The sequence below is a fragment of the Aplidium turbinatum genome, chromosome 4 (genome assembly GCF_918807975.1).
Source record: "Aplidium turbinatum chromosome 4, kaAplTurb1.1, whole genome shotgun sequence".
Classification (NCBI taxonomy): domain Eukaryota; kingdom Metazoa; phylum Chordata; class Ascidiacea; order Aplousobranchia; family Polyclinidae; genus Aplidium; species Aplidium turbinatum.
The window spans coordinates 27,736,511-27,763,023 of record NC_137475.1 but is presented as its reverse complement, the minus strand read 5'-3'; the positions used below and the strand labels follow the sequence as shown (position 1 = coordinate 27,763,023).

General features: G+C 37.6%; 1 protein-coding gene across 3 annotated transcripts in view; it reads left to right on the top strand.

Annotated features, from left to right (window-relative positions):
• The window catches only part of LOC145768545 (uncharacterized), a 73,674-nt gene that overhangs the window by 44,382 nt on the left and 2,779 nt on the right, over positions 1–26,513 (top strand). For 2 of the 3 annotated variants that reach the window (XM_082580058.1, XM_082580056.1), the window contains exons 29-36: positions 6,560–6,838; positions 7,654–7,790; positions 14,668–14,912; positions 17,224–17,357; positions 18,501–18,648; positions 18,979–19,113; positions 23,114–23,258; positions 24,317–24,410. In XM_082580058.1, the coding sequence (XP_082436184.1) occupies positions 6,560–6,838; positions 7,654–7,790; positions 14,668–14,912; positions 17,224–17,357; positions 18,501–18,648; positions 18,979–19,113; positions 23,114–23,258; positions 24,317–24,345 (1,252 nt within the window). In that variant the 3' untranslated portion in view covers positions 24,346–24,410. Of the gene's footprint in view, positions 1–6,559; positions 6,839–7,653; positions 7,791–14,667; positions 14,913–17,223; positions 17,358–18,500; positions 18,649–18,978; positions 19,114–23,113; positions 23,309–24,316; positions 24,411–26,513 lie in introns of those variants that run through there. The other variant, XM_082580057.1, reaches the window with a different exon arrangement.

Here is a 26,513-nt window from a genome sequence, read left to right as displayed (position 1 = left end):
AGGCCCCCCAGACCCCCCGCCGCTGGGTGTTGTCTTTGGAGAGGACGCCGTCGGGCTTCGCCCGCCCGCCCTTAAAACATCCCCTTTCAAAATTACTGGCTACGTTACCGGTTCAAAACATACAATAATTCCACTTTAAGTCAATTAAAAAATTTTCATTTTCACATGCTTTTTCTTGAAGGGGCGGCAAAATCTGAATCCGCCCCGGGCGGCACATTCCCTAGCTACGCCACTGCATTGAGTTATCAAACCTGACAAGATTAGCTAAAAATTTGATCTGAAGAGAGTACAATATGTGCTCATCATCAGACTCAGAGGTTGTGTTGCTACGGTAGATAACAAGAGCAGCGAAAAGAGTGCATCAGCATTTAGCATCAAATAGCCTAATGACAATCATTCACCAAGTCCCAAAACAAAAAAGTGGTATAAACAGCCTTTTAATCTTCAATGGTTGAATGATCCTGATTTTGAAGTTCGATACAAGAAGACAAAACTGATCGATATGTGTCGTTTTGTAAGATTTGTGATGTTAAATTAAAGGCCACGAATTGAAAGAGAACAGTGATTAGTAAGCATGTATCTTCACTAAACTGTTGATTTTAGAGTCGTGTTATTCTTCAAATTGGCACAAAATGGGTCGCAAAGGTTCAATTTTGCAGTCTTGTGCTTTTGTATCCAAATCTTGTGCTTTTTATTCTTAAATCTTGTGCTTTTTTCAAATTTGCAGTGGCAGCATTGCTAATGACATAAAGCTTTTTTGTTGCCTTGGGGAGGCAGTAGAAAATGAGAAAAAGTAAGTTGAAAAACGCAAAATCAGACTGTTATTGAAAATTAACAGTCTGACTAAAATCTACAAAATCAAATTTTCTTTGTTTTTCAACATGTGAGGATGTTAAAACCTATTGTGTCATCTGGGGAAAAGAATAAAGAAAGCGTAAAAAATTAATTTTTAGAAAAATTTATTTAAACGTTCGCCGAAAGTTAGAAGAAACTGAAAATTTCTGCAAAATGTGACAAATCAGGCCGTATCTTTAGGTGGCCATGCCAGAACTAATGATCAAACCATGGAACTTTGGATGGCAATTTGCAAACTAATAGAGCTCACTTACCTGAATTTGAAAAAGTATATATTTTTGAACTTGAACTACTGTAGAATTGGAGAAATTATGAATATTCGAATTTGTCAACATTTAGACTAATTTCAGTTTATGATGCAATTAATTTTTTTAGGCATAAATTAATCCGGTACACAAAACTGTATGAAAATTTTTCCAAACTTTGAACGTTGGGTACGTTGAAAGTCACCCAATTTCCAACGCACTCATGCTGAATGAACTTTCAAGACCCTTATCTCAAAAAGAACAACAGATATTAACCGACTATGTTTTAACTCAAAACTGCAAGAAAAATGTAATATTAAAGAAAAACGTTGAAGTATTTGAAGATTTATGACACTAATTAAACATTTTTTATCTGCACATAAAGTAAGATAAAATTGAGAGAATTCTTCAGCGGCAACCTCTTTTGTTTAGGTTTTTGCCATAGTGACTTGTTTGCGAAAGATGTTGCTGCTGAAGAATTTCCACAATTTTACCCTGTTTTACATGCACATCAAAAATTGTTTAAGTAGTATCATCAATCTTCAAATACTCAATTTATTTTTTTCCCATTATGGATTTATTTTGGTAACAGCTTTGTGTTAAATTAACAGTTAGGTAGATTTTAACATCTACTGTTTCTTGCGATATGGGTCTTGAAATGTTCGTTCAGTGCACTCAAAACGGGGTGATTTAAAAACTTAGTTTAAATACAGTATTTGAATAGTCAGAGTTGGAAAAACTTTACACAACTTTGCGTATCATCTTTAACTTTTCATCTATAAAAAAATTTAAAGCAAAAAGTTTTACAAATGATTATCAAGTTATTAAAATTTTAAATACAGTACTGTATTTCAATCAATCATCAATCATTTTAATTTTCGTCATTAACGCGTCCGGGGCGAAAAAGATACTAACTACAAAATGTTGTATTGTTGAATTTCTGGGAGAAATCACTTTTAAATTGAGTCTAAATATAGGAAGATTAAAATCATCATAATTTCGCCAATTCTTGTCCAGTTTTGAAAATGTAGGCTATATAGTAGAGTCATTTTCAGAGGATCCGTGACCGTGTTGAGGATACCAAAGTTTCTCAGTGGATTTAACAAGGGCAACTGATACTAAAAAAAATAAGCTCCCATATACCTCGCGAAAATGGCGGGAAAGTTGTTATTTTTGACGTTTTTCAAAATGGCCGCCACCGCCATCTTGGAAAACTGATAAAGTTCTATTTCTTGACGTGGATGGCCAAAAATGACAATTTAGATGTCAATTCTCACTAATTTTGGTGTCAGAAACACAATGGAATGGCATAATTCATGATTCAGAGTCCTCTTGACATCAAAATCCAAGATGGCAGACGTATGCGGTCCCCTACTGTATTAAGATTCACTATCACTGCAGGACAAATATGATGCACAGCTGTCAGAATCACTTCCGCTATTATCATCGCTGTTCCCTTTATATAGATGACTTGGAGTTGTTGGAAGTTCCAGGGATGGTTGAAGTGCAGGTTGGGTATAGCGTACTGGGAGGCATATGTCATTTACAAGGTGCCATCCATGGCCAATTGGTAATGGATGATTTTGAAGCTAGAAGTTCTTCTGCAGATATGTGAGGTAATTGGTGCGCTCTAAGTGTGGTGGTAGACTGTCAGAGTCAGGTACCACTCTGATGATCGTCTTTTTCTTGAGTACTGACCACTTTGCTGCTCTCATCTCTCCCAGTGTCTTGTGTTTGCTGTCACGATAGATGTACCGGATAACAAATTTCTGCAAGTCATTGATGATTTCTTGTGTGACCGGGAGGATTGTGCCACAACTCTTAAGGAGGTTGTGAGCTTCTGATGATTGTTCTACACTGTCAACAATAGTTTTCTTGTCTACTTCATAAAAGCCGGAGTTATGATCTCATCCGGTAAGAACATGAAGTGGGATCAAAGACTCCGCCATTGCCTCATCACACAAACATCGAGCATTTATTAGCTGAGATTTGCGCTTCAAGCACAAGAGTCCTGATATTTGCCGAGCCACATAGGCTGCCTGAACATAGTTATCGGTATCCTCAGTGTCTATGACAACCGCTTCTGAATACTCCTCGGATCGCAGTTACCATAGAGTGTGAACAAAGCTGTGTCTGCTTCGGCATGGGCGCATGTGAGATTCTGCAATACTTCATTTGTGGTGAGATTCCTTGCTGGTTTGCCAACAACACAATATATGAGCTGAGTAGTGATTGTAAATGCCCTTTGTTTGAAGGCAGCCTCGATGAATGCTTGAAGGCGAACTTTATTCTCTGGCTTACTAAGAAGAGCATGAAAGTCTCTACTAAAATGAAATTTGTCCTCTGACTTCATAAACACATTGCGAATGGACTGATTTTATTGACGGTGTTGTCGTTCATTATCTTTGATGGAGAAGTCTTGCTCGTACGAGTCATTCACCAAGATAATACGTTCTGCATTCCTATGTCGGTTCAGGACAAAGTTTACACGTTTCTCACCATACTCTCCCCACGTTAACTTGGTTCCATCTGCATTTTCTCTGTCTTCAGTAGTAGGGGTTGTTAGACGCCATATTAGTCCAATGTCTACTATTGATGTGTAAATGTCAGGGTAAGACATGTATGTCCTTGTCAGTTTTTCCTGTAGCTTACTCTTCTGCGTTTTGCGCATAGTACCATTTGCACTAAGTATTGAAAGGCACTCATCTGTTACTCGATGCTGCAATAAGTCTTCGATGTTTAAGTCATCACTTGCCTCAACAAGTTTGATGACAGAGGAAAATGCCTTACTCTGCATTTCTTCAGTTGCCTCAGGTTTTCACGTCCTGTCTTCTCGATTTCTTGAGTTGCAAAATTACCTCTTTTACTACATGGTATTCGAGCAGTAAGGGACTTTGTTTTGGAATAGACTCGGTCTGATCTTCTCATCAAAAGGCTGGTACGGTCTGATCTTCTGGCTTTGGTCTTGTTCCGTCTGCCTTAGCTCGGGCCAATGCATGGATAACACCTCTCATTCTTTGAGGAGCTGTGTCCAGATGTTGTTCATCCGCTACCCTTGGTCTGATGGGTGGTTCACCTGTCACTACGCTTGACTGTTTTCTATGGTTCAACTCTTTGCATCTGGCTCCCAAGTTCTTTGAGACTAGCAGAGAGGTAGGAAGGCAAGGTGGTATTTACAACTGGTCTATCTTCAATCAGCGTGGGTAGATTTAACTCAGGCAGGTCTGGCTGGACAAACATGACATTTGTACGATGTGATTGGCCACTTCCAGTCAAAGTGTCACTTTTGAAGTCATCGTTGTCGACTATACATATTGCGGGTGTTCCTTCAGAAAGTTCAAATGGACACTCAGTTGAATGCTTCAAGTCAGTAACTGACCAGAAATCTCTAAGCATAAGTACATCATTGTAACTGATTCCCAGGCCATCCTTATGTAATATGTCTACCATTTCTCTGCTCTTTGCCATACCATGTAGCAATACAGATAGGTTTGTCTCAAATGCAGTACGTCTTCCAGTGATGTAGCTGGTCAAAATAGATGCAATTGATCTGACTGGGGGCGTGTCATCGACTGCAGACTTGGTGGGGTGCTTTAACCAAGTGATGAGCTTCAAGAGGAGATCATTTAGGTCTTCATTTTCTAACTCATGTATGTATAGAGGAGGCCAAGGAATAGTTTTTGTTTTGATGATCTGATCTCTGAGTCTCCCAGCTACATTTTTCACCAGGTTATCGTCGCTTACACCTAGAGAGGATATTGCAGCCTCAAGATATGTCCCTGCAGCTCTCGTATCATATACCAGTTCACTCACATTCTTCTGACCTCGTTCATGAAATGCTATGTCATTTCCGAATTCCTTGATCAGAATTTCCTTCAAGAACCTGGACTTTGCTGTGGAATAGTATCCATAATTTGAAGTAATGCGTTTGTAATCCATTAGTAGACCTTGCAGTGTACGAATTTCATGATTTTCAAAGATAACTTGACTGTCATGATGAAAGAAGATTGCTTGGGCCTCTTGAAGATTAACCTGTTGCAGATGCTCTGTATTTTCATCAGACAAAGACTTCTTCAGAGGGTTGCTGACATAATTGCGCCAACATCCACGATGATAACGAATTTCCAATCCAAACGCCGTTCGACTGTCTGGGATAGATGCGAGTATAGGGTATTCAATCTTTCTCTTATAAGCTCATCTAACAGACAAACTGTATGCAATTTGAACTGGTTCCACGCGTCTTCTGTTGACAGAAGCAAACGTTTGGATTTGCCAGGATTACTGTTTTTTGTGGTCCCATCATACACCACATACAGAGATTCTTATCATGAACCACCCCAGTACTAGAACGAAGCTTTTTAGGCACATTTTCTGGCAGTTGTTGACTTGAAGTTAATGCTTGAGCTTCTTCTTTGTTCAGTTTTCCGTTTACGATTCTGTGCTTGCTGAATATAGCGATTACTGCTGACCTGGATGTAACATTTACTATGCATGTATAGGCCTTTAGGCCCCTTGTCCCATTCCATTGCTGCATAGGCATGCTGAAATTTATCAAGTTCCTTACACCTAAAAGTCTTGCTTTTCAGATTCTCCCACTTTGTATCAGATGCATTGTCCATACGATCATCAGCTATACACGGTTGTTGAAATAAAATGCATTTTAATTCAAGTACTGGGTTAGGCGCATCACTATTTCTACTATCCATGCTTAATGAATCTTAAGCAATAGACCTGCAAAAAGTAAACAGAAATCTTGATCAGTCAGCATTCTTGGTTTACATTTTAGCTTCAGAGGATCCGTGACCGTGTTTACAATACCAAAGTTTTTCAGTGAATTTAAAAGCATCATATTTGTCCTGCAGTGATAGTGAATCTTAATACAGTAGGGGACCACATACGTCTGCCATCTTGAATTTTATGGTCAAGAGGACTCTGAATCATGAATTATGCTATCCCATTGTGTTTCTGACACCAAAATTAGTGGGAATTGACATCTAAATTGTCATTTTTGGCCATCCACGTCAAGAAATAGAACTTTATCAGTTTTCCAAGATGGCGGTGGCGGCCATTTTGAAAAACGTCAAAAATAACAACTTTCCCGCCATTTTCGCGAGGTATATGGGAGCTTATTTTTTTTAGTATCACTTGCCCTTGTTAAATCCACTGAGAAACTTTGGTATCCTCAACACGGTCACGAATCCTCTGAAAATGACTCTACTAATAGCTTTATGGAATTAGGCTAGTGAGCTCTATAATTTCACCAAATTACAATTTTAAGTGCTATAATGTGATTAAACATTGTTGTTTTTTCTTGATCACTTGGTATGGAGTGACCGCTATATAAATTACTGAAATTCGTGATTTATTAATCTTTGTAGCCTAAAATAAAAGCATTTTTAAGAAAAAATTTTTAAATCGTCAAGCATAAAAAGAAATTGACGTGATTGTGATGGCTTCAGGTTCCTGGTGGATATGCTGATCCAGTTTCGCTCAAGTTTTATCGACCAATTTGGCACAAACATTGTCGACCTGGAAATGACCCGTCTGCTCTATGCTAAGCGTTGGGAACATCTTTGTCTCGATTTACTTGCAAACACTCCTGTAGAAGCCTTAGCCTTCCTGGTGTCTGATACACGTCTCAAACTAAACGTGTTCTTGTTCCTGCGATTGAATCGCCTGATTCGATTATATCGACTTCACTCTATTTTTGAACAATGGGAAAGAGACATCAAGAAGAAGTAAGCAAAATATGCGCTCTTGTTCCCTCAAACCTAAACCACGCACCAGAAGTAGGCTACGGCGTTATGTAAGTTAACCTCATGGCTTATTAATCTGGCCTTTAATCTCCCTGAAAATAGTCACACTGACCAATTGCTAATCTGAGTATGCGTTCTGGACGTTGAACTTTAAAACAAAAGTTCACTGATCTTTTATTTTTGACGCATATTTTGGTAATTTGCTACAACTGCATAGCTTTTCAACAGCACTAGATCAACCCATGCTCAAACTAATGCACTTTTCTCAACACTTCACCGTAACTAAAAGTATGGAAAGCCTTAATCTCAGATAAGGCATCACCCACATAGCAGGTTGAACAAGGTAGCACAAATGTCATGTACTGCAGCTGGAGTCAACAGATGTGTTTAGATGGCATTTGCTCCACCAGGGCAACTTGCCTGTCCTGAGCGCTTTTACGGCAGAAGCAAGTGGCACTTCTTGGAATATCGGTTATAACCTGACGCCAGATGCTGCGTGACAATCGACAAAGCAAACATAAAACATAAAACGAAACAACTTATGCGTAATAACACTGATTAAAGGACATCTGATTGTGGGTCTGATTTCGTAAACAATCAAAATGATCAGATCTGAAAATGATAAAATGTTGCAAACACACAAAAGTTTAAATTTCTTTAAAAGCTGGTTTGAGGTTATTAGCTTACTGGTAGATACTAGCCTACTGGTAGATACTAGCCTACCGGTAGATGCTAGCCTACTGGTAGATACTAGCCTACTAACGTTTGTATAAGCAATCGCCTTTGTATTTTTGCAGCACTTTGTTGATTCGTATGAGCAAGTTTTTCCTTGGAGTTGCTTTCATCATTGGTTTTACGTCGGGACTGTGGTATGTCATTGCTTGTCCTCTCGGAAGGTGTATGAAGAACACATGGGTTTGGGGAGCAAAAACCGGTATGAAATATAGCCAGAGATGTACGTATCAGTGGCGTACGGTGACCACATTTTTGGGTGTGCACATTTCTAAAAAGCTTTATAACACATGCTTGAATTGCATAGTGACTCTTTATATCATATCACTTCACGTCACTTTGATATGATCTAAACAGCTATTGAACCAACTGCAAACTTATAGTGTGTTTAAAGCCTGCTGAAAAAATGTGCACACCCAAAAATGTGGTCACCGTACGCCACTGGTACGTATACGCCGCAAATTGTACGCCGCAGACATGCGGCGTAGACTTTTTGTTTACGCTAACGCTTGCGGCCACATTTTTTTGGATAGTTTGCGCTTGAGGCTACGCCATAAAGTTTTCGCGAATTTTTAGCGCATAGCGTCAACGCATACTTTTTAATGTATTTTTTTTTTGCTACAACACGCCAATACCTTCCAGCGCTGCAGTTGAAAGAATGTTTTCAATGGGCAAAGACATGTTGGAACTAAAACACAGCAAAATGTCAGATGAACACTTTCAGATGCTTGTGTTTTTTCGTAGAAATTCAAAATAAAACTTGTTTGTTTCGAGTGGTTTATACCGTGTGAATGTTTGGCACCTAGCAAACAAAATGAGTTTACGCTAGTGTATGCGCTGACGTTGACGCCGCCAACTTTTTTACAAGTTACGTTGACGCATACGGCGTATAGTTTTTCAAACGTTTGCGTTTACGCTGACGGCGTAAATATATTTGGTATGCGCGTACATCACTAAATATAGCTACGGTACAGTCAAATAAGTTGTCAAATTGGTTAGAATAGGTCGTTTGTATCTACATTTGTGTAGTTACATTTGCTTGGAGGCGAGTTTATGACTGGGCATATGGCTTGTTTTGCATTGAGTGGTACATTCAATAAATATTATTCTCAATAGCTAAACCACTACATCAACGTAGCAAAAAGCAAATAAACCCTTTGCAGGGACTTTCTATTACATTTGAAAACGTTGAAAATGGTTCAGCTTACTATTGGCGTTTATTAACTATAAGCTCACAAGCTGTGATTGCGGCCTAGGCAATATCACAGCTCACAAGCTGTGATAGGCCGCAATCACAATGTGTGATTGCGGCCTAGACAATCAGACAATGAAGCACATCCTCACCAACTGCCCCCTTAGCCCTTCATGTGATGACAACGACCTCAAAAACATCACAAACAATGCTCTTACCTGGCTCCGACACTGGCGTGACAAGCTATGAATGAATGAAGCTCACAAGCTAGTTTGGAATGCGGCGAGAAAAATTTTGACAAAATATCTTAAACTCTTTAAATGCCACGGAGTTTTTAAGAGTTTAAGCCCAAACCCTAAAAAATACACACTTTTTGCAATCACTACAATTCTGGTCCGTTTCCCCAAATTTATGGGTCTTTCTTTCTAAGAAAAAGCAAGACTTGTATTTTTTAACAGTTGAAAAAAAATCACTAGGTTTTCATTTAAGTTTTTGTGGAATTTTCATTCATTTACAGAGATTTTTTATTGTTTTTGCAAAGTAAAGTTTATTCAGTTCTTTCTTACCATAACACAAAACCACCACTGTCACAGCCAAGGCCGTTGAGAGGATATTTTGGGTCTGGTACCAATGAGATCTTTGGGCCTCAAATCAAAACATTTATAAGAACAACACACTGCATCCAAAGAATACGCTGTAGTTCTTCATCTTTCCGCGCTTCTAAAATTATTTCGGGTCCTGGTCTCAAAGTACCCCCTGACCCCCCTCTCCTCCGTTTACGCTACTGGTCACAGCGTTTGAGTAGAAAGCTTGAAGCTTGACTGACATCTAGCGGTTAGGTTTAACGCAGTTTGAAGATTTTTTTGTCGATATTCAAATGTAAACGAATGAAACTTCTCATTTTGATAGTACTTTCAGCCTAAATCAACAGCAATACTTTGTCAAAAAATGTTGTAACAGAGTGTGAAAAGTTCATTTAGGTTACTTAAAAACAAAATAGCTATAAAAATAGCAGGGTTGCAAGTCGATATTGAAAAAAGTATTAAGGATAAATCGATATCGATAGTCAAACAAAAAGTAGAGAAATATCCGATTTCGATAGCCTCCTAAAAAAGTAGAGAATAAAGAATAGGCTAATCGATATTAAACGCAATTCAAAAAATACAAATCAAGTAGCCTATCTGATTTTATACTGCCTACCAATGTTCCTTCTAAGAATTTAGTCAGGGGGACAATCACCTTGTTGGGTTTATTTCCCTACTCCTCTAAATTTGAGTTCTCTGCAGCATGCAGTGCCGCAGTGGTTCCCTAGATATCACGGTTCAAAGTGAACCCTTTTACCCTTACTATTTAAGTGGTAACATATAGTTTAATGAATATTTTGTATTGAAAAGTGTTGTCACAAAAATATTGTGGGTAAAAGAGTCCACTTCAAGACCAAAATATCCTACACGATATTTAGTGCAGAGCAACAAGATTTGCAGTAAAAAACAAACAATTCACATCCTAGGACCTAGGAAAAAGTATGAATCAGCGATTTTCAATCTTAGTTCCTTTCTGCTCAATCATGCATAACTTCAAACAAAATGCTTATCCTTTCAACTCCGCTTAATCGGTATTGTTGAATTACCGTTATTCTCGCATAAAGCGTCAAAATATGCTATGATATCTTTTGTCCGTCGTATGTTATTTAGTAGAATAAAAGGCTTGAAAAAAGTCGCAAAACAATCGAATAAAGAATATCGATTCAGTAAAAAAAAGTAAAGAAAGACCATAAACCAGTGGTTCCCAACCGGGGAGGAATTTCATGAGTTCAGGGGAGGAATTTCAGTTTTTGCCGTTCGTGTGCAAGAGCTACATTTAATAAGTTAATAGCTGTTTATTTGCTAATAAATTTCATACAAATATTACCCTAAAAGTGTTTCCAGAAAGCGCTATAATCCATTATTTTAGTGCAATTTTGCAAAATTTTTCCGGGGGAGCATGCCCCCGGACCCCCTACAATACGCGTGCCTTCGGCACGCTCTAACCTCCCACCAAGTTTATTGCTTCCCTTGCTCAACCGACCAGGATATGCCACTGCACATGAGGTAGCGATGTCTTTAATCAAACACTTTATCGTTCTCTTCGATCATTCAAATATTTGGCCCCCCCAAAAACATTTCTGGCTACGCCACTGGCCAACACGCCACTAAAAAACCTTCACATACCTTGGGTTCCGCTTGCGCAGAATGAGGATGATCGACACGATGGTTTTGATAAGCCAAACCAAAAACTGGCATATCTGGTCATTTTTATAGACCGCCGGCTGTGCGGTCCCTGATCCCGTTTTTACTTCCGATCGGAATGAGGAAAGAGTCTTAGAACCCTAACATAATGGTGTCTATTACAATCTGGGGGAATTCTAGAGAAACCATTTTAGTTAAAATTTTAGGGTTTCTAAAATTTAGGACTCCCTTTTTTTTTTTTTAGTAATATGGGGAGGAATGAATAGTTCCAAAATAGGCAAAGGGAGGAACGCAACAAAAAAGGTTGGGAACCACTGCCATAAACGATATTGGCTGAAAAAAAGAAAAGACTTGGACGTAATCGATATGAAATAAGTAGAGAATAGCGCTATCGAATAGCGATTTGGAACCGATACTTGCAACCCTGAAAATAGTACCTTATAGCCTACTAATGGTTGATTCAAAGGTAGGTTTCTATTTGTCAATAAATGCCTTTCACACAAAACACAAACACCGTAGGCTACTTACCTAATATTTGTATTAGATCTGATGTAGGGGAGACTGGGGTTAGTTGGAAAGTTTTTTTTTTAAGTGGAATTTAAAGCAATTGGTGCATAACCTGACAACTTGAAGCGGCTTAAATTATCGCCTATGTTATCCCCTATCATAGCCTACAACTAAAAATAAGTATCCAGTCAATTTAACTTTTAATGCAAATTTAAAATAAACAAACATAAAATTGATTTTCCTACTAACCCCATGGCTGGGGTTAGTTGCAAAACGTCAGTTTACTGCACGCTAATTAACTGGATAGGCCTACTCTTTTATCAACCAACAAACATTTACATGGGGTTGTAAGCAAATATGTTTACTTGCTTTGAAATCAAAATACAATAAATTCTACACCTAATCACCGTAAAAACGTTTTTAATAAACTCATTCTTAAAACTTGTGATACCGTATATATTGCACTTTCTAAGCTATTCAAATTAAAATTTTACCAGTATATCTGCTTAAAACAAGTACATTGGAGCTTATACTACGTACTACCATACCACGACGATATAGGCTACTCGCATCATATTACATCGTCATACTGGTATCAAAACATCTTCCAACTAACCCCACCCACTATTTTCCAACTAGCCCCATTAGCATATGACAAACTATTTTCCTAAAATATTCAAGCATGGTGCATTTGACTAAAATTTGTTTATTTCTTGGTGTTGTAGAACACCTTCAGCTGACACACACTAAAATACTTCTGCCTATCTTTAACGACATTGACGCAAAAGATGTTTCTTAAAACGCCAAAATTTTACTTCGAAAGTAAGAAAATACAAAATTGTCTGCCAAACAGGCATAACTTGACTCAACAAATCGAAACTAACATGGATTATGTGTTTTTATAAACTACATCACATGGTGGCAGTAAATATTTAAAAAAGTCATCGAGATTTAAAAAAATGATAATTTTTCAACTAACCCCGCCTTCCAACTAACCCCACTCTCCCCTATACGCTTACGTATTAGATACAAACCATTGACATTGCACTAAGCTACCTGTATGCAAAACGTTAAACAACAAAATTGTCTATCACTGCCTCTGACTAGACTATCGGCTACTGTTAGCAACAAAAGTGTTACATTGCTAATGCCGCATAAGTTTCATCAAAAAACTTCATCTTCTTTCATTAAACTTTTCTACAACTTTTCAATTCCATAGCCAAACGATGCAAGTCTGCTAGTCGGTTGCATATACAAAACTTTTGCCGAACAGAAGGGGAAATTGCCCCTTTTGCAAAGCGATTTCAGGCAAACACAAAACTCTTAGCTTACTAGTATCCATCTTAGCCTAATAATGTCAATCAGAAAATAGTATTTAAGTTCGTATCTTTTGTGTGACAGTTTTGGTCGAGGTGCCACTAATTTTATCAGTTTTTAAATGTTATCAATTAACAAGACCTTAGGCTACTTCATACAGATGGACTGCAAACACTGCTCGGTTTTTATCTCGAGTGGACAAGTTAGGGCGAGTTTGTTTCGTGCTTGTGCTTTACTGGTAGTATCAGTAGGCTACAGTATATTTCTATGCTGAGAGTAAATTTTTGAAGGATGTTAAGTTTTCAAGAGCGTATAAGATATCACATCAAACAAGGATAACAAACACCAAAGCAACAGCCTACTTAAAGAAAGCATAGATTTACATGCAGATTAAATACGGTAAGCTAGAATTTGAGTTCAAGAACTAAAGAATTTTAAATTTGGTCGGTTTTCTATTTTGAGCAAATAGAAAGAAAAATAAAACGTCTTAGCTTTTCAGCAGCGAATTTACGATGTGTCATGTCATTTTATTTCGATTGCAAAACTATTGTGTTTGCTAGTAAATTGATTTAGGCTACTACGGAAAGACACATCTTTCTGTAGCTGCATTGTTTACTTTCATTTACCTTCTAACTGCATTTGAACGCCTTGTATACTGTAAAAACATGCACTTTCGCCAATAAGCTTATTGAATTCGACGCTAACCTATTTTCTGAAAAATGTTTATCTGTAGCTTATTTCTCAAACCTGTTTGAAGTATGTATTTGCATCAATCAAACACTTTTTTTATGTAATGAAAAACTTGTTAAAAAAACGTGTAGCCTAATAGCCTACTACATACTTTTTCTTCCCACAATCTGAAGATTTTATTTAAAAATATTGTTTGTTGTGTTAACCGTAAATTTGTATGAGCAAGGTTACGTTCAGTAAGCACAAGCTATAACTTGATTAGAATATTCAATGTGTTGTGAGCGAGGCTTTGTTTTCAAGATTACTACAGCAGGTTATATTGTAGCCTACATCTTTAACAGTAAACTTGCGTCAAAAACATAAATCTTTGTCCAGTGTTTCGATCTGCAGAGCATGTGGATCTCATAGACTCTGATATGAAAACATTGCACCAATTGGGAGATGTCGCCTGAATCGCTGTCTCATAAGCAAGAGGAAACATATTAGCCTACATCTTATGCCTTATTATTAGCTCTGAAGTTGAGCATTACCATTGTGTGTAAAACGTCAGTGAAGTAATGATGCATTGTATTTTCTGCTTGTACTGTAAACATCATTCGTAGAAAATACAATTAATCTCCATATGAAGCATAATTCTAGCTTTGACTAGAGCCACAACCAACAAAGCAGTAGCCTAATTGCGTATGTTCTGTGACGTTATTGCTTTTTTGAATTTATTTCATACAGTACATTTATTACTGTTTTGTTATAACTTATTGGGGCAGTGGTTTCATCATGCAAAGATTGAAAGACATTGTTAAAAGTAAAAAGATGCCTTTATTGATTGAAAGATATCTGAAATTGAATAATTTGATAAATTCGTCAAAAACAATCTCGTCCTAACTTGGGCACCTACGTTATTTTTCTTCCAGTCCATCTTATGAAGCAGTCTATGACAAGACACTCAGATAACAACTGATTCAAGAAAACGTCGGAATAAACGCAGATGATCACCATACGCATTGTGATAGTTTAGCTTAGTTTACACCAGAAGAACGTATCATATTATTGAACTAAATGCCTGATGAACATTTTATTTAATTTTTATTAGAGTATTTGTTGGTTGGCTATTTAGTTAGTATTTATTACCTTCTTATTGCACCCAGATTATGAAAGCAGAGGCATTATTGGACAATCGATTACTCCATGGGTTGATAGCTTATACTGGACAGTTGCTACTATGACGTCAACCGGCTATGGTGATGTAAAGCCAGCAAACCGAACTGAAATGCTCTACGCTTGCTTTGTGATGGTTCTTGGTAAGCTGATGATCGGTTACGTGCTCGGGATGGTGGCGGCTACGTTGGCGAATGACGAAAGCTTGAAGGTGTGGTACGAGAAAAAGGTGTCGGTGAGTTCAATTTGATATTTGTGTCCATGAAAGACAAAATAATTAGCTAGGCTACATGCCTCAACACAGCAACATCTAGAAAATGGTAGAAGCGACAAAACACAAACCAGTGACCAACGCCAAGACGTGTTCGAGACCGAAATAAGACATTATGCAAAAAGGGTTTACCCTATCTGTAGCGACACGGGGTTTTATGAGGACGCCCCATTCTAGTAGTGAAATATTTCCCCGAAACAAATATGCTAAAAATGTGAAATTTCTTTACTTTTAGTTTTTTGCGAATTTTCTAAACCTACAGTGGTAATTTTTCTACCTTCCTGCTTTTCACAATAAGTATTTCGTCTCAGGTGGCTAGACATTTTCGTGCAATGTTAGATATATATAATTTAATGTAGGAGAACCTCCATCAATGGGACAAATTTTGCGTTTTGCTAATTTTTTTAATTTTGTAACGAAATGCAGTGCTTTTTTTTACAACACTTATGCCAATGCACTTTCTTTCAAATAACACTTGGTTTGATTTCATTATCTCCAGTGGTTTAGAAATAACGCACAGTTTTTTAAGGTTACTCAAAACGTCCCATTGTTGAATCTGGCTCCACCGTTGGGACAGGCAATTTCTAACAATGGGACACAATTTATTATCTGTGTAAACGCATATTACAAACTTGATATTCACTTTGTTATTGATTATATTTACTGTAGTGCAATATTACAGTTTTCTAAATTTTTCTCAACTTCATCATTCAAAATCTTTTTGACACCATAATGAGGTTGAAAACTTAGATTGCCTTTAAGATCATTATTTGCTTGGGCTCTTTTGTATGTGTAACCCAATTTTTCAATGTTTGGCTTGGTAAGTCAAATTCACTTGCTACAGGTCTATTTTTTCCGGTTTGTATTGCTTTTTCAACAGCAGTTTTCATAGTTAAAGGATCTGTGTTTGTTTTTTTACGAATAAGTCGAGTTGATTTACAATGTCCCATTGATGGGCAAGACCTGCTGTCCCATTGTAAGATGCCATCCGCAAATGCAAAAAAATCAGCTAATTTCTTAAAAACTATCTCACTGACAACAACGTTTTGTCCTAAGAACTGCCAGACATATAGACTATGCTACCATGCTTTTTCAACCTGCTTCGCCAAGTAGGCTATGTACAAAAATATCTTCAAGACAAGTGACCTATCTTTTTTTACTTTGGGTATCAAAAAACACACTTTCTTTAACAAACCAGCCATGCATGCAAATTGAAGGATCCCACTGTTGGTACAAGCTATAGACTTCATGGCGAATTGAAATTCGTCATATATGTTGTGCTCGCTTGATCAACCAAGCGTGGGAGACCAACTGTCCCATTGTAGAATCGTCCCAATGATGGAGGTTCTCCCTTACTGTAAGTGCAATATAAAAGTTAGTGCAATTAATTTGAAATGTGAAACACCAAAACTTACCTTATATTTATGAGCAAAAGTAACTTTTGTTTAGTTTAACATTATTTTATGTTATAATTCAAAAATTTCAATTTTGAAACTATTTTTGGGAAAGTAAATAAAAACAGATTTTCTGACGTCTTTTCATCTCAAACACTTTATTTCAATAAATTTGTTGAGTAAAAATTTAATTTCTATACGCACAATACACATGGCTATTATCTCGTAAAATATTTTGGCTCTGTGATTTTCATAACTCATGTTATTAGCGATTAATTAACACGGACCTGAGATAACCCGTGACGTGCTTTCCGCGTACGAAAACAGCTCGGTCGCAACACTTTGAAAAAAAAAAAACATAAAAAAGAAAAGAAAACGGGACAAACTGAAAAATCGACTGTTAAAAAACCTTCACAAGAAAACAAATTAAAAATGAAAGCTCGCAGACTCTAACTGTTTTATGCTTAATGTTCAAGGTTTCAAAGTACCGGTAGGCTATAAGCTACAAAAAGTTCTATCGAGTTTGTTTGTTTTGTTTTATTATCTTTATCCTGCATTGCGGGAAAGCGGACTTGAGCGCTACGCATCGGTGTACGCCTTCCGACGTACACCTGACCCACGCTGCAGCCGACTGCAATGTCTGTTTCCGGTTGTCTACTTTACGTATGACTTAAATTTGGTACTACCCATTACTCGAAATCGATCACTGGGTAGAGGCAATTATCGTAAAGTTTCTTGCCCAGAGAAACAACAGCAAGTGCGGGTGGCTGGAGTCGAACATGCAGGCTCTCGACTGCAAGCCCAACGCGCTAACCACTCGGCCAGGCTACTTGGTCTTTTACGCTCGCCGACAAAATATTGACGACCTATTTTTTTTCCAGGCTGTTAGACATTATATGAAAGACCTCAAATTTAAAGACGAAATACACGATCATGTAATCCAGTACTACGACTACGTATGGATGAAGAATCAAGGAGTCAACGTCATGGAATTATTTCCCGATCTTTCTTTCAGGTATAAAACCAATAAGTAGTTATTATTTTATTTAATTTCTAATGATATCCTGAATCATTATTGGCCTATTGAAAAATACTGTTACTGTAATCCTAAAGACACTTTTCTCGCAATCTTGGAATTTCTACCTTGGGTGATGTGATGTCACACCATTTTCAAAATCAAAGGTATGGTTGCAAGGTATTCTAAAAACCTGGCTGAAGCTATGCTGTAGTCACGCCCTTGATAGGCTATCTTCCTCTTATTCTTCACTTCAAATGAAATTTATTTCAAATTAGATTTAGAATATACTTAAAATGTCTTTCTTTAGTTTTCAATAGCTGTTACGGCCAATCTCTGTACAAATCAAACGTCATATAAAACCGTTCAAGTCTACTGAATATTACGTCATGGAAGTTGCTAGAAAATGTGCCAAAATTGCACCATCGTTCATAGACTTGTGTCAAACTTGTTTGGACTTGTTTGGGCCTGTTTAAACAGGAAATATTACATCAGCTTTAAACACCTGTTGGAATGACTTCATAATTGTCTTTCATTTATTGCGTCACAGTTACTTTCTACGTGAATTTGAGATATTGATATCTATTCTGGGCATTCGTAAAATGATTGTTTGAAAGTTGGCCGCACATTTAACTGTTGGCTTAGTGCTTGCTAGCTGGACAAAGGTTCCGTCTTTTATCCAAGTAATCTGTTGTGTAGTGACAGTTTAAGTGGTGTAGGCGTGCACCCCCTCGTTTTCGGTAGCCTCGGGCTAATTTTACAGGAATACACTGTTTGAAAAGAAGTTCAAGTGTGTGTTTCTTCGGTCATTATATACAGACGAACGGATTAGGGAACTTTATGTTAAAATTTTCCCAAGAAGAGATTATGGTTTACCGCTGTGACCAATAGCATTTTATGATTTTCAAACTGAACTGAGTACCTAAACGTGATCGAAGTTTATTTGAGTTCAAGATAGAGCTTTTAAAAATTAGTAGGTTATAGAGTTTGATGGTTTTCTAACAATTGTGACTTGTGTTGGTTGAGACAAGCATTGCCTTTCTTGCCTTTCCGTTTACGGACAATAGGCTATTTGTTACATTCAGACTACGTACTTGTTATTGTGGTATAATCAGGGTATAATCTGTAAATCATTTTACGCAGCTTGCGAGCAGACATTTTTAGCCAGATTTGTGGAGATTTAGTCGAAAAGGTGCCGTTGTTTGAAGGGTGTCCTGAGAATTTCATACGTCACTTATGCATGGTGCTAATACCTTCATGCTACATGCCAGGAGATTACATTTGTTTTCAGGTAGCTAATTAGAAACTAACTTACAAACAAAACGTGCTGGCAAGAAAACTGCATTTTTTAAAAGCGGCCTTGATAAGCAATTTTCTGTGTTCTATTTTAATGCTAGATGAATCCAGACTGATGCCTGTTAGATGAAGATTTTGGTGGAATATATTGTTAAGCGATTCCATGCATTCAACAGCAAACATGTCTTCATGCCAAGAAACGCCTACGTGCTGACGTACAAAATCGATGTCAAGCTTAAATTCTTTCGAGCATTGGTGAAATACTCTCACCACACAAGCAACGTAACGTAGTTGTATTTAATGGCTACGATGTTGCTTTTTTCAGGGAGATATTCGCTTCGAAATGTTTATAATTCACCGTGGCATAGCAGAAACTCTGAAAGTTGTCAAAGGAAAGAAGGTGCCTTTGAAAGTGGTTATGGAAGGAGAAAGCATTTTGGAACAGAGCGTTCTTACCAAGGTTTACTTTACCCGACGTTACATGAAAACTTGTTTTATTGCGATAGATTTTTAGTCAACCTTAAAATTTAGCACAGTAGCGTAAACATTTAGCTCAGGGGTTCTTAAACTTTTTTTAATGCAAACCCCTTAAAAAAAATTAGTTTGCGTGGACCCTCTTTGTGGCCTAGTCCGAAAAACTTTTTTGATCAACATGAATTGGACATAGCGCAATGACATTAAAATGAATTGGTAACAGAGTTTATGTTTTATTAAATTTAAGAAATAGCGAATGCAGATTGTTTTTCCATATCTTCGATTTAACTTCATTAATGTGAAGGATGCTGCTGTTTGTCTTCAACAAGAACATGAAATTGTGGCTTCGTCTTTGATAGGGCAACACACATGTCATCCTTTGCATCCAACCGGTTTCGACTCTTTGTTTTGATAGTTACTAGGGATGAAAATCCTGACTCACATAAATAATGTAGTCGCAAAAGAGATTATAGCAGCCATGGCTCTCTTTGCCACAAGAGGATATGCTTGTGTCAACGAACTCCAAAAATCGCCAATACTTTTCGAATTGAAGGACATTCTTAATTATTCCATTGCCCTTAGTTCAATGAACTCATCTTTTGCAAGGTCCTCATCACTAATAGATTCCAGTTCAACGAGGAAAAGGTAACGTATCCATGCTGTATTTTTAATATCCTCTGCGGCTAAGCAGTAACCTCTGAAAGAGTTTTGCAATGCTTCCAAATGTCTGCACATGTCTGTGTGCAGAGAAGATGGTAGAGCATTACAAACTGCAGTTCCACTTTGAAGCATCAATTCTTCCAACGTTGAGAAATTAGAATAGTTGTTAGTTTCCAATCTCCTTTTCCACAGAGATAACTTGTCCTGAAAAGCTTTAAGTTTTTCAGAAGCGTCCATAATTATAACGGCAGGGCCTTGAATAGAACGATTTACCTCATTCATATGAGTAAAAACATTGGCCAAGTAAGCTCGCCCTTGAATAACTCTTCACTGTCAAACTGTTTTGAGAGTTCAATGTTTTTGTCTCTTAGAAAAAAAGAAACTTCCATTCGAAGTTCAAATAAGCGCTTCAAAACTTGTCCCCTTGACAGCCAGCGAACTTCTGTATGATAGAGGAAAACTTCATGTTCCGCTCCCATTTCTTGACATAACCTCTTGAATATTCGATGGTTCAAAGCACGAGCTCTAATAAAAGTAACGATTTTCACACTACCAGACAAAATTTCTTTCAAATTTGTTGGGAGAGTTTTCGATGCCGATGCATGGCGATGTAAAAAGCAATGAGTAACGATGATCTGAGGAGCTTCTTTCTTTAGCAAAGTGGCAAATCCAGATCTTTGGCCAAGCAATGCAGGTGCTCCATCTGTGCACAAACTACCTATTTTTTTCTTCCATTCAAAGTTTTGCTCAGCAAAAAAATTGTCAATCATTTCAAAGACATCGCAGTAGCTTTCGCATGTTGTAAAAGTGACTCACAAAATAAAAACTCTTCTTTGATCGTGTCACCACAAACATAACGAACAAAGACCAGAAGTTGACAACAATTAGAAATATCTGAACTCTCATCCAGTTGCATACTGAATGGAAAGGGTGTGACTTTCAATTCTTCCATTACTTGCTTTAAAATGTTGGCAGAAATGTCAATGATTCTGGAGTGGACGATGTCATTTGACAAAGGCACTGATTCAAGTTTCTTTCTTTCTTTTACGCCACAAACTAGTTCGACCATTTCTAGGGCACATGGTTTTATCAAGGTTTCTCCAATGGTATGTGATTTTTTTTGCTTAGCAATGCGATAAGCAACCTTATACGATGCTTCGAGATAAAGCTTTTGCATTGTGATAAATCCATGCTTCGGTAAAGTTCCAGCTTTCTCAAATCGAGCTTTTTTCGTGCGTAAGAGATCAATATTGTCAGACGAAATACTGGGATGGACTGACTCGAGATGCTCTCTTAACTTTGAGGGCTTCATACTTTCATTGGCAAGAACCTTCCCACATAGAAAACATTGTGGCTTTTGTGTCCCATCGCGGTGAGTAATGAAAGTAAAACCAAACGAAATATATCCTTCACTGTACTTTTTTTTCTTAAACATTTACTTGATACGGGTTGAATAGATAATTAGATACTAGGCTAATTTTTACTGATAAAAAAACTTTCACAATCTTAATCTAGCCAAGCTGACGTCTAGCTTAGCTGCACCTGATGCAAGCTTTGCAAAAATTGCAATGTTTGAACAGTCGACAGCGGCAAAAACAACAATGTGGAAAGTGACGTAATAAACGTAGCCTAACAAAAAACAGTACAATGCGGTAACAATTATTTGCAAAAGCCAAACTATAAATGATCAGCGTTGTTTGAACTTAATCTCTTTACTTTTGAAAAATTTATTCCTTGTTTGAAATTATACACTAAGATTTCCATTGGGCCTTCATGGACCCCCTAAAACTAGTCCGCGGACCCCAGTTTAAGAACCCCTGATTTAGCCGATTGACTGCTGGATTGGCGTACCCACATTTACTTTTGCAAAGAGTAGGCCTATATATCTACGTTTATTGTGCTTCAAAAATTTCACTCTCAATGCTATTAATTTTTCAAGAACTTAAATATTGCTTGACTACCATTCAAGCTTTAAAATTGGCTGATTCCGTCAACTCGCTACCGTAAGATAGCTTCGCCGATCATCACTCGATCTTTACGCACCAGGGATCCAAAATTGACTGAGTTCCTTTGAATTGTTCCTGAGAATCTTTATTCTCGAACTGACAAACCCTTTTTACTAGCTTATTTGTGGCAATTTTGAATAGGCTACTTTTATTTTGACTGACAAATGTTCTATCACAGAGGTTGACAGAGTGAAGTTTCCGCTTGTTCTTTGTGAAATATTCCAGTCACTAGATGCTGCTGAATAGTTGAACCATGTCTTTTTGATCTCGCCGTGTCTTTGCTCACAAAGTCAAGAGCTCAACCAACTGCACAATTTTTTTGAAAATCTAAGTTATTGCTTTCTTTATTTTAAATTAATGAATTCCAATTTTCTTGCAAGTTCAGTTTTGGTAATTTTCCAACTTCATGTTCAACAAAATACAATTTGTTCTAGAAAATAAAAGCTTTTCAGTAGCCTATGGAATTCCGATCAACTCTCTGACTACCAAACACAAACATAGCCTACACGCAGAAATGTGACCGTTCTCTAAGTTTGCAGTTTGCAACAAAAACACTGGGTTGCAATTGAAGCCGCTGAAGTAAAAACTTTGCTCGCCAAACCAACTCGTAAATAATAACAAAAATATTGTTAGTTGATCTTGTTATCATTCGTTCTCAATTCTTTGTTGCATGTTTACCCACAAAATTACTCATGCTAAAAACATTAAAACAAAATGTTTGTGATTTTTTGAAAACGATTCTTTCTGTGTCATTAATAGGTTGTCTTAATTTCTGAAAAGTAGGCTACATGGCAATGTATCTTTGTTGACTTTCCCAAGCGGTTTAATTGAGATTGCTGTCAAAACTAGCATATTGTCATTCTATTTTTTACTTGATTTGACTGCAGCAGAGATGTATTTTTGTGAAATAAACAGATTAATGAATTAATTGTTTAAATAAAAAAATGACGTCAAACACTAGCAGTAGCTGTAATCAAAATCTGCAAAATGTGACAAATCAGGCCGCATCTCCACTTGGCCATGTGTCACCCAATAAGCTTACCTTGCTTATTTTACATGTGAAACTCTACCCCACAGCAAATAAGAAACAAAAATGTATTTTTCTCAACGTGTCAGCTGTAACTACACGGTTTATGTGAGAAGTGCGGAGCACAGCAAACAGAAAATACGAGGGTAGGCTAATAGGCCATTCGTCAGCGGTTCAAAAGAACCTGCAAAATTGCACCAGGATTAAGTTTACGAAAAGATTTTCTGAGACCTAGTTTTCATATTTTAACAACCAACCATCTAAAAACACAAAACATGTTGTTCTTTATTCAGATGAGTCGCCCCTTTTCGGTACGAGCTCGGACTTATGTTGATACATTCAGCCTCACAATGGTTGGTTTGCAAAGCGTAATGGAATATCATCCGAAAAGTCGGGAGATTGTTCTGGAAAATGCGACAACACTCTTTCCATCGTTAGGTGTACTCTGCTTAGCATGAAATAAGATTTCAGTTGAAAATAAAATTGCCTACGTGCCATTTTACTCCTGTTGAGTTTTAAGTTTAGCTAATAGTTCGTGCTGCGTTTTTCGGCGTGTAGTTTTACATAATAAGGATCAGTGCCGGTCTTTGGGATGTGCAAACCGTGCGATCGCACAGGGCCCGCAAATTAGGGGGCCCGCAATTTACTCAGAAAATGCAGTAATTTTGTCATTTTCAAAGGAAAAATTCAACAAGTGAATTCAGCAAAGGAATTTGCAACAAGAAAACATAGAGACTCAACGAATTCAACCTATTTCGTCGCCTGAATATTTCGTACCCTGAAAAGATCGAGAAAAAAAAACGACATAGCCGAAATCGCTGATCGGAGTTGCCGCAAACATTTCAAAATTTCTCGATCTTTTCAGGGGACGAAATGAGTCGAAATTTAATTTTGTTACACGATTTCAGGGGACGAAATAGGTTGCATCCAGACTCAACATACCGTAGAGACATAGCTTTATTTCCGAAAAATGCCAAAGAAAGCATGATCTTATCCTTTTGCTATGCCACCGGACAGCACCATTTCACAGTAATATTCATACCTAAAATTTTGTTGAACATGCTCTCAGAATGTCCCAAATTCAAAGTAATTTTTACAATTTTTTTGGGGGAGGCCCCCCAGACCCCCGCCGCTGGTTGTCGTCTTTGGCGATCACGCCGCCACCGCCGCCCCTCCCCTTTCAAAGTACCTAGCTACGCCACTGAATTGGATTATTGTCATTGGGGCCCGCAAAAGCATATTCCGCACAGGGCCCGAAAAACCCTAAGACCGGTGTAGCAGTCCAAGAGTTACTGCAGGCCAAAAGTTACAAGGGTTACCAAATATTTCATTTAAATTTTATTTAATTTTGTTTTGAAAAATAATTAAATTTTTAACCTCTTTAAAGGTCAGATTAATAATTATAAGTATTTTGTAATGTTAACTGAAAAGCTTGCATTAGTTTGAGAGCAATAAATTCATTACACTTAGTTGAAACAATTTTCGCTTTTCTATAGATTGCGAAAACGCCGGGCACCCCTTGTAACTTTTGGACTGACAGGAACTTCCAGACTGCAACGAAGCAGAAGCAGCCCAAAAGTTACTGCTATTGTAAGTGGGTGTGCTTTTTCGAAATTCGTTTGGGAAAACTTGTAAATGGACCGAAAATTTTTAAACTTCGCTTGGTCAGTAGAATAAACCTTCTGCAACCAATGCGAAAGATGAATTCCAAGGATAAATATTCTCACCACGAAACCATTATTCTTGACTTTAAAGTTTCGTGCCACGTGTTTTCGATGAAAGACCAACGGAAATTCATTGAAATCTCAAAGTGTTCAATACTTTCGTAAAAGTTAAAGCCTTCCCCGCGTGTGAGACTGTGATAGACTACTCACTGAAGGTTGATGGCGTTTTGACTACCGGTTGGCCTACATGTAGCCTAAGTTACTTTATATTTCTTCAAACCGGTAGTTACGAAAAACCAGACCAAAAATAGGCTTAGTGCTTCATTCACTAGAAAACTTTGGTTTTAATTTTCATGAAATACATTACAATGGGTCATTAGTCAAAGACTATGTTCGTCAACTACAACTCAAGACCAGCGGCTAACAAGTCAGCCTTCAAATGCAAACTTTGCACGATATATTAAGGCCTGTAGCTTATTAAATGCCACCATTTCACGTATAGTGACGATTCAAACTTTGAATTCTTTGGAGCGATGATCAATTAAATTAATAGTTTCAACAGCGCCATATAGCCTACAACGAGTCAATAAAACACTCATAACACTACATTGTGAATCGTAGGTTGCATCATATAGACCGGGAGCCAGGTCGATTTATTTGACTGTCTGGCTCAGTAAGGTTTGACAAGTGTTTCTAGACTGAAATTTTGTGTAGATTTCAAAAATAAACATCTTACTTGCATTAGCCTGACCGTTTTTGTTATATTAAGCATTTTCCGAGATGAAACTTGTCAATATCGCTATATCCGTTATACATATACAAAATACAACAATTTGTTGTATTTTGTTATATCCCGTGGTGGCTAACTGCTCCTGAACCATCAACTGCTCCAAAAAAATGACCAACTGTTCATTCACTCCTTCCTTAATTATCAAGCAATTGATGGTGCCATTGCGGGTGTAGCTCTGAACGGTTTTGGAAAACATATGTGGTATCTAGCAGAAGAGCTTGTACCGTTGGCTTTTTTGAGTCAGAGTGTGAAAACTTCAACCAAAGAACTGATGGCACAAAAAGTGAACTTAGTTAAAAATGACGGTGTGTGCACAAAAAGGTATGGCTCTGGATTTGGAAAACCTTGTTTCCCTGAACTCCCAGCAGACACATATAGGGATCTCCAAGACTATATTGGAGAAGACTCTTGGTCATTTTTTAAAATCTTGAAAATTGACTCAGCATTTTTAAGTGAACCTATCGAAAGCTGGGATGACAATGAGACTTACAAAATTGCAAAAACAATTGTGAATAACATCAGTATGGTTAATGACACAGCAGAGCGAGGAGTCAAACTGGTCCAGGATTTTCATGGGACTGCTGTCAAGGAAGAACGATACCGAAACATTGTACAAGTAGTAGAGAATTCCCGAAAAAAATTACCAAACCAAAGAAATAGGAAAATAGATTCAGCGTCATGGTATCTGACAATCTAATTGCGAGTTTACTGTTTCATTACCTGTGTGACCTTTATGATGTGAAATTCGTGTAAGGTTATTGCTGTACAATATCTATCACAATTACAATAGATGTTGCACTGTTCTTTCTTTGTTTGTTTGTTTGTTTGTTTATCTTTATCCTGCATTGCGGGAAAGCGGACTTGAGCGCTATGCATCGGTGTACGCCTTCCGACGTACACCTGACCCACGCTGCAGCCGACTGCAATGTCTGTTTCCGGTTGTCTACTCTATTTATGACTGAAATTTGGTACTACCCATTACTCGAAATCGATCACTGGGTAGAGGCAAATATCGTAAAGTTTCTTGCCCAGAGAAACAACAGCAAGTGCGGGTGGCTGGAGTCGAACATACAGGCTCTCGACTGCGAGCCCAACGCGCTAACCACTCGGCCACTGCTGCCGTTTGTTTTCAATGATATACATCTCAATGAGTTGCATTTGTTGAAACTTTGCATATTTGAAGTCAAGTCCAAGCGGTTACGTTAGCTTAAACTTATGAAAAGCAGGTTTTCTGCCACT